The sequence below is a fragment of the Acipenser ruthenus genome, chromosome 30 (genome assembly GCF_902713425.1).
Source record: "Acipenser ruthenus chromosome 30, fAciRut3.2 maternal haplotype, whole genome shotgun sequence".
In the NCBI taxonomy this organism is placed as follows: Eukaryota; Metazoa; Chordata; class Actinopteri; order Acipenseriformes; family Acipenseridae; genus Acipenser; species Acipenser ruthenus.
Window position 1 is genome coordinate 3,642,120 of NC_081218.1, and position 8,793 is coordinate 3,650,912.

Consider the following 8,793-nt stretch of genomic DNA (forward strand, 5'->3'; position numbering starts at 1 on the left):
GTAACCCCAGTTTCATACAACAGTTGTGACGATGAGCAAACACTTACGTGAGTACCGTTGCGTAAAGAGCTAGCTTAAAATGAACAGTTGCATTCAAGACATTTTGAACAAGAACTACGAAAAAATAAAATTAAAATAAACTTAAGTTGCGTGTGTGTCATTAACAAAATGCTCTCACAGCTAAATAAAACAAATAATTATAATAAAGGGCGGATACGTACGGAAGCTCATTTGCGTCACAAAGAACAATATATATATATATTGCGTTATTTCGCAATAATGATTGCGGTACTACGAGATCGTTTTCATCCGCGATAAAGATTTAAGAATATATTTAATAATATATTATAACAGTGCACATGCGCATGCGCAGAACGACTGGGAAATGCAAATAAAAACGAGTTTTAAATAAAATGATATCACGGTATTATATATTCTCTCTAAACCACTGCCCATAAATATTTCACTTTGTTTAGCAGCTCAAAGTGAACCGCAGATGAAAAATATCTCAGCTATAAACATGCTGCGTTCATTGCAGTCATCAGCTGCTTGGACAAACAAGTACAGACGTGAGCTTCGCGTTTCACTGTTTCACTTTAATGTCTTAGCAAGCTGTTGTATTTTAAGCAGTGAACGTGAACCAACTTGTAAAGTGGCTCAAGCGATTGGATTTGGCAACCAATGGTTTTTTTTTTGTTTTGTTTTGTTTTTGTCGGAGCCCTGTATTATGTTTTGACAGCAAAACAAGCATATTTGTTGTTTCAAAACGCATTGGTTTAATTATTTTGCCAGTTTACTGCTGAAGTCAGCGTATCCCCAGTTTATACAGAGTGAGACAGTGTGTGTAATAGATACCAGCTGCCTCTCCCAGTTTCACTTTCAGCCACTTTGACATGGGTTGCTACTAGGGGTTCAGTTGGCAGGTGCTTCATCCAGCTCTCTCTCTCTCTCTCTCTCTCTCTCTCTCTCTCTCTCTCTCTCTCTCTCTCTCTCTCATCAATTATACTAAGGGCCGTCCATTGACAGCCCAAGCCTGCAGAGAATTGCCACACAGCTGCCAGTACAGGGGGAAGGAGTGTTTCCATGGAAACGGTTATGTGTTTTGAATATGACCTGGGTGTTTAATGCATCATATCCTGCTTCTCATCTTCAGAAGCAGACAGCTTCCAGCTCACTGCAGGTCTAGAGACAGACTGTGACATCCGAGGCATCGCCGCTTCTAACGGTGAAATAGCACAGGGTTTAAAACCCTTTAGAACAGCTAGGTGGCACTGATAGCAGGCCTGGGTTCCACTGTGGGGGTCAAAGTGGCGCACACACCCAGACAGAAGGCTAGTTCACCAGCCTCGCCTCTTGTCACCTCCAGCTCCCTCTCCCTCTCCCTCTCTCCCCCTCTCCCTCCCTCGCCCTCTCTCACTCTCCCTCTCCCCCTCTCTCCCCCTCCCTCCATCTCTCCCTCTCCTTCTCCTTCTCCCTCTCCATCTCTCTCTCTGTCTCTCTCTCTCTCTCTCTCCCCCTCCCTCCATCTCTCTCTCCCCCTCTCTCTCTCCCTCCCCCTCCCTCACCCTCTCTCTCTCCCCTCTCCCCCTCCCTCTCTCGCCCTCTCCCCCTCTCTCTCCATCTCTCTCTCCCCCTCTCCCTCTCCCCCATCCCTCTCCATCTCTCTCTCTCTCCCTCACCCTCTCTCTCTCCCCCTCTCCCCCTCCCTCTCCCTCTCTCTCCCTCGCCCTCTCCCCCTCTCTCCCTCTCTCTCTATCTCTCTCTCCCCCTCTCCCTCTCTCCCTCTCTCCCTCTAACCCTCTCCCTCTCCCTCTCAAATTAAATTCAAATGGTCTTTATTGGCATTACAAGTTATACAAGTATTGCCAGAGATAATGTTGTAAATGAGATCTGTAAGGAGATGCTCCCACACTGCCTGTCTGCAAAGTGTTCTACTAATGAGACACTGAATACTTGGTACAGTATATATATATATATATAACATTAGACACCAGTGATTTAATTGAAGTTGTAGTTTATTGGACCATTAAAACATTCTGACAAAATCAATATCACTAAAACACGTACAAAACAATAATGATTACAAATATTTTTCAGTATTGTCTCTTGACTGTGGCAGTGCTGTTAGGTTATTATTGTAAACATGTATTTTCATTTCAAAAACATGGTATCTGGTGCTGCGTTTGATTAAAAAAAAAATCTCTATTTGCAAGCTCTGCTTTCAGTTAGTGCTGGACTTCCTTGGCCAATTTCTCCACCCCTTTAACAGTGTTTTGCCTGTCATTAACCAATCAGCTGTTTCCCCTACTGACTGACAAGCTGTCAGCCAGTAACAGGACCCAAAAGACACTGTTAATGTGAAGTGACCCAGGAAGGGCAATTGTAACTTACATCCTGTGAAATATATATATATATATATATTAAAAACATTTTGCTATAAAATCTTTCAAATCACACATCTGAGACCAATGCAGCAAATGGAAGTACAAAGCAGGTAAGATTTATGGAAAGTTATGGAAGTCTGAAAATGCTACTGTTCAGATCACAGAATGCTGCACCTTCTCTGAAATGGAGGACTTGGTGTTGGAGCGGCTGTAGATGCTGGAGTTACTGTGGGGGGAGTCTTCCGCAAAGACGTTCTCCATCACGCTCTTCAGGGACTTGCGTACGCGGTCCTTAAAATCCTGGCCGACGCAGACGTAGAGCAGGGGGTTGAGGCAGCTGTTGAGGTAGGCCAGGCAGACGCAGAAGAGATCAGCGGTGAGAATGTGGGGTACCAGAGGAGAGTCGGAGGGGGTGAGAGCCTGGATGAACCCCAGGATGTTGTAGGGGAGCCAGCAGGTAAAGAACGTCAACACCACGGCACAGATCACACGGCGGGTCTTCTGAGACTTCCTCCCGCTGGCCCTCTGCCCGCCGCTCACCCGGGACAGGATAAACACGTGACAGCCGGTTATGACAGTGAATGGGACCAGGAACCCAACGATGAAGCGGTACACAGTGATCCCCAGTTCAGCTGCCTTGGCGTTCTCATTCAAGGTGGAGTAGTCGGGATTGCAGAGGATTTTGAAGCTGATGTCATCAGTCACTTCCTTGCGGTGGGCGAAAAAGGGAACGGTGGCCAGCAGCGAGAGCCCCCACACCGCCGCGCACACCCAGCCTGCAATGGCTGGCCGCCTCATGTTCTGACACCAGACCGGCGCGGCCACCAGGAGGCAGCGGTCTGCGCTGATCACCGCCAGGAGGAAGATGCTGCAGAACATGTTGAGCAGGATGAGGCCTGGGATCAGCTTGCAGGCCAGGGCTCCGAAGGACCAGTGGTGATCCTTAGCCACCCAGGAGATCATGAGGGGCAGGGACAGGCAGCACAGCAGGTCTGCGCAGGCCAAGTTCAGGAACCAGACAGTGTTCACACTGCGCTTCATCTTGAAGCCCGTCACCCAGATGACCAGAGCGTTCCCTGGGACCCCCAGAATGAATATCAGGCTGTACACCACCATGATGAAATACTGCAGCGGCCCCAGCCCAGACACCAGCTTGTAATCCCATTCCGTGTTGTTGGGGTAGGAGCCATTGTAATCTACATAGGAGTAGTCCAACACTTCATTGAAGTCACCCATAATGCTCTCTCGATTGTTCTCTAGACTGAAACAGGAAAGGTGCAGGTGTCAGTTTTACTGGAGGGCTCAAGTCTCTCTATTTTCATCATCAATGCAACACTTCCTTCAATCCCCAGTGAAGACTGGCGACACAGCCAGGATGTGAACCTGCCCTCTATGACTCCCCCTCCACACCACGCCACTGTGCTTTCACCAGGTGTGCCACCATGGTTTATATTTCACTAGAATTTTGCTAGTTCCTTTTAGTATGCTACAATTTTTCTGTATCTCGTTCTCTTTCTCTTTCACTCTCTCTCTCTCACACCCATATACATTGAGCAAGACTTTGGAACAGCTGTTCAAGAATGTTTCATTTCAGTATTTCAGCATGCTGCGTTCTCAAATTCAGATTCAAATGGTCTTTATTTCCATGACAAGTAGAGCAGTGTCCACTTTCAGTAAGATCCTGCAGGCTGCAATATACCGTGCACACATTTCTTCTGTTGTTTTTCCCCTCTCATCCCCACTGATGGCCAGTTTGGTTTCCTTTCTTTTGCAATAAATCACCAATGTCAAGCAGCAACATTTGTTTCACAATCACTGTGTGTGCAATTTTTTTTTAAAGATAAAAAAATGGTAGCTCTAAAGTGCAACACACAAAGAATAAAAATATTGCATGTGACAAAAACCCCCAAAAAACAATGGCAACGTTTTAAAAACAGATGAAGCGCAGTACCCTGGAGTACCCGTGCAAATCTCACATCTATTTATTGAATTTTGGCACAGGGCCCAAATATGTACACTAAGATTTATGGGATTGGATTGATGTCTGCAGTTCGCAGGACATTGCAAAAGTAAGCTTCCAGTGTTGTTATAAATGATTATAACACATCTAGAGTTTGTACAAAAAAAGATTTCTTCGCTTACCTAAAACGTTTTGAAAACTGTAACAAAACATATTGAAACAAAACCACTTTGAGAAACAGGATGCTGCTGCAGTCACTGTTAATAAATGGAGATATTGAAACTATTCTATTATTATTATTATTATTATTATTATTATTATTTATTTCTTAGCAGACTTACAATTGCTACAAGATATCAGATTATTTTTACATATAAATACCCATTTATACAGTTGGGTTTTTTACTGGAGCAATCTAGGTGAAGTACCTTGCTCAAGGGTACAGCAGCAGTGTCCTCGACTGGGGATTGAACCCATAACCCTTCGGGCAAGAATCCAGAGCCCTAACCACTACTCCACACTGCTGCCCATGATCTCAACACAGTAATCAGTTCACACTGAATGAAAATGAATGGACTGCATCATGAAAAGCTACTTTAGTTTTTATCGGTTATATGGGAGCCGTGAGAAATATCCTCATGATGTAAAATGAACGAGAGACTGGGGTGAAAGGCTACCTCAGGGTCCTGCATGGTGTCGCGTATGTCACTTGTATGAAACCTTACAAAGTAAAAACCGTTTTTGAGTCTGCACTGCGCCACCTTTTAAAATGTTGCCGTTGTTTTTTGGAGAGTTATGTTTTCGATTTTGTTTGCCATACTTTTTTTAATTGGCGTTAAGTGGAGTTCTTGGAGGGGTTGTGAGCCAGGGCTTCGCCCCTTCCTAATTTCACCTGCCTATCATCATTGACTAATTTTCACTTGTCTGTCATTATTGACTCCCTATTTAAACCCAGTTACAGCCCAGCTCTTTCTCTTGTGTTTTACTTTTATCATGCCTCATGAAAGAAGGCTCTGTCTTACTTCCTTCTTTACTCTCCTGGGACGTGACCCTCATTCTCTTAGTGCTCAAGTCCCATAACTATCAATTATTTGTCTTCTTTCAGATCCTCTTTTCTCCCTTACGTCAAGGCTTCGTATGAGCCGTTCCGTCCTCTGACGGTCGAACCCGGTCGCTAACTGGGACCCAGTCGCGAGGCAACGCCTATAACGACTCTCCGAGAAGTCAGAGGACTCTGTGTTTTCAGGGGCGCGGAGACAATTAGGGCTAGTCTTGACTCCATAGGGAAGGCTCTCTCGTTCTTTTCTCTCTCCCTTGTCTAGAAGCCGAGCCTCCAATCCTAAATTGTAAAAAACACTCCCTTCCTCTCACAGCCCTGGCTCGCGCCACTTGAATTGCATGCAATGTTTTTTGTGTTTTGAACTGTAGGGCCATTGTAATAATATTGTGATTAAGCATAAAACGTCCACAAGTTTAAACACACCTAATGCATAAAACAAGCATCTTACCCTGGTGTATTTCACTGCGCTGGATAACTAAAATAAGTGCAGATAAGCCAAAAAAAACACCAAAAAACTGAAATCTCAGAGCATGCTAAAACCACATAAAACAAGTCAACATGACCACAAGGAACAGCAGTGACACGTTTGAACGTTACATCAGATAAAGACTCTGTTAATAGAGGTAAGTGTGACCATTAGATCAGATCTATTAAACACTCAACAGTGCTGAATTTAAACTCTTGAGTGTACATGACAACCAGGACCCTTCTTGAGAACAGGGCTGACAAGTTTGACCTTTACATCAGATAGATTCTCAAATGCTCCAGAAACCCCACCCCAGTTTTAGAATTCTGCAATGTAACCTACACAGGTCTTTTTTATTTCAATGGTATGACCTATTTTTGATGAAACAGGAGTATGACGAACCCAAATCTAGACAAGGTGTTTTTAGTACGATACAAATCCATTAAACAAGTCAGTAATCTTAACAGGGTTCCAACTAGTTTGGATGAGTGAGAATCTACAGGAGAGGGTTTCAAGTGCAGAATCTGACTCTGAGACACTTCTAGCATTAAGGAGAAAAGAAATACACATCAAGTTGGTATAACAATATGGATTGTGGAGTTCAAACATTATATGTATATATATATATATATATATATATATATATATATAGACACACACACACACACACACACACACACACACATATATATATAATTTAATATCTGAGACATACCTGTTATTGGCTTCTGGGGAGTATGAGAGACAGGAAGGGAGTTTTGCTCTTAACAGTGTTCTAAATGATAAGCAGTCCCTTAACTCAAAGGAAGTGCCGTTGCTAAATGTTTTTCCCCCAGTGTGAAGATGCGTGCAAGTGTTACAGCTTGCATGTGATTGGTACGATTGGGGGGAGAAGGGGGGAGACGGGGGGGGGGGGGGGGGGGGGGGGGGGGGCGGGGGGGTGTTGGCGAAAAAGCAGAGGCTATTTTCCTTTTATTTCGGCTGTGGCTAAAAAGCTACTTTCTGCACTTCAGTTAACGACTCAAGTTACGATTTTTATATTTGTAAACACACATATTAAAAAAAATATATATATACAGACAAATGTGTGTAATTCAGGCTGGACTGTAATAAATCTGAGCTGATTGGAAAGCTGGAGAGAATTGTTAATTGGATAATTGCTTGCCAATTTAGCCAGACCACTAGTCTGCTGGGAGTGATGCAAATCCATTCAAACAGCCTTGAACAGGAAAAGATGGGCCAGGATAAGGCTAATTCAATTCCCTTTAACAACTTTATAAGTACTTGACTATAGAAACTGTAAAAACAATACTTTACTTACCAATAATAATTCACAAAATATGATTTAGTGAACTCCAGTGAAGAATCAAGTGGAAGTCAATATGTGTGGAGTAGTGGTTAGGGCTTTGGACTCTTGACCGGAGGGTTGTGGGTTCAATCCCAGGTGGAGGACATTGCTGCTGTACCCTTGAGCAAGGTACATTACCTAGATTGCTCCACTAAAAACCCAACTGTATAAATGGGTAATTGTATGTAAAAATAATGTGATATCTTGTAACAATTGTAAGTTGCCCTGGATAAGGGTGTCTGCTAAGAAATAAATAATAATAATATTATGAAGTAATGCACCAGTTGTAAAGATTTGTGTTCCTTTCTTTATCTATGTCTATGGATGCTTCCCTTGACGAAAACATGTTCTGAAAATAACTTATTAGTAATTCTATTTGAGCTGCCTGATCAGAAAAGAGGAGCTGGTAAATTGGCTACAGGTCACTGGTTTTGTAAAATGTAATTGTGTTCCATTTATTAGCAACCGCACTGTTCCAATATCTCATTTATAGCCGAGAATCCTATTCTTGAAATTGATTCTCCAATCACTTCCAGTCAGTTGACCATGAGGGCAGCAGTGTGGAGTAGTGGTTAGGGCTCTGGACTCTTGACCGGAGGGTCATGGGTTTAATCCCAGGTGGGGGACACTGCTGTTGTACCCTTCAGCAAGGTACTTTACCTAGATTGCTCCAGTAAAAACCCAACTGTATAAATGGGTAATTGTATGTAAAAATGACATGATATCTTGTAACAATTGTAAGTCGCCCTGGATAAGGGTGTCTGCTAAGAAATAAATAATAATAACATGAGAACAGTAGATGTCTGAGCTTTCTATTAAGGCACACTGTCATAGCTGTCTTTTTGGGTTTCCATGAAACTATTTTTGGTTTCATAAAACTGCTTTAAGAAGTGTTATACCTCAAATCAAGCGCTGAGAGCTAAACAAGTATGTCTAATGTTACCTCAAAGGATATTCAATGTGGGGATTGTGACTGCTTGTATGGGTATGGTGAGAGGTGATTATGGACTATTTGGCTACTGGTCCCTCCTGTTAAAGGAGAAGTCGTCACCGCCCTCTGAAAGAGGAACGGATTTGGCAATGCCAGGTCAGCAGGGTGGACCGAGATGATGTCACGCTTACAAATAATTATATAAATACAAGCCCCCCCTCCTCCTCAAACAAGGGTGTCTGCACTAAATATTTATTTCTTACAAGATATCACATATCTCATTATTTTTTACATAACATTTTAAATACAATTACCCATTTATACAGTTGGGTTTTTTACTGGAGCAATCTAGGTAAAGTACCTTGCTCAAGGGTACAGCAGCAGTGTCCCCCACCAGGGATTGAACCCACAACCATCAGGTCAAGAGTCCAGAGCCCCTAACCACTACTCCACACTGCTGCCTGCAGAAAAAGGAATAAAATAAAAAGGAATCATCCCACCGATGTAGTTTTTGGAAACTAGTTTAAGATTGCACTCCTTGCACATGGCCACCCTTTTGAATTCGGGAACATACCCTTCCCACATACCTCCCAGAGTGGCAGAATGGAGGCGTTGTCTGTCCGATAACCCAGCCATTTTATAAA

The 8,793-nt window shown here is 43.2% G+C and overlaps 1 protein-coding gene across 1 annotated transcript; it reads right to left on the reverse strand.

Moving 5' to 3' along the window:
• Nucleotides 1-2,003: 2,003 nt before the first annotated feature.
• Nucleotides 2,004-6,669, reverse strand: LOC117398006 (C5a anaphylatoxin chemotactic receptor 1-like). The gene is made up of 2 exons (XM_033996996.3): nt 6,586-6,669; nt 2,004-3,645 (listed from the first exon to the last, which is right to left on the reverse strand). Exon 2 carries the CDS (start codon nt 3,618-3,620, stop codon nt 2,538-2,540), a length of 1,083 nt encoding a protein of 360 aa, XP_033852887.3. The 5' UTR covers nt 3,621-3,645; nt 6,586-6,669; the 3' UTR covers nt 2,004-2,537.
• Between the last annotated feature and the right edge of the window lie 2,124 nt (nt 6,670-8,793).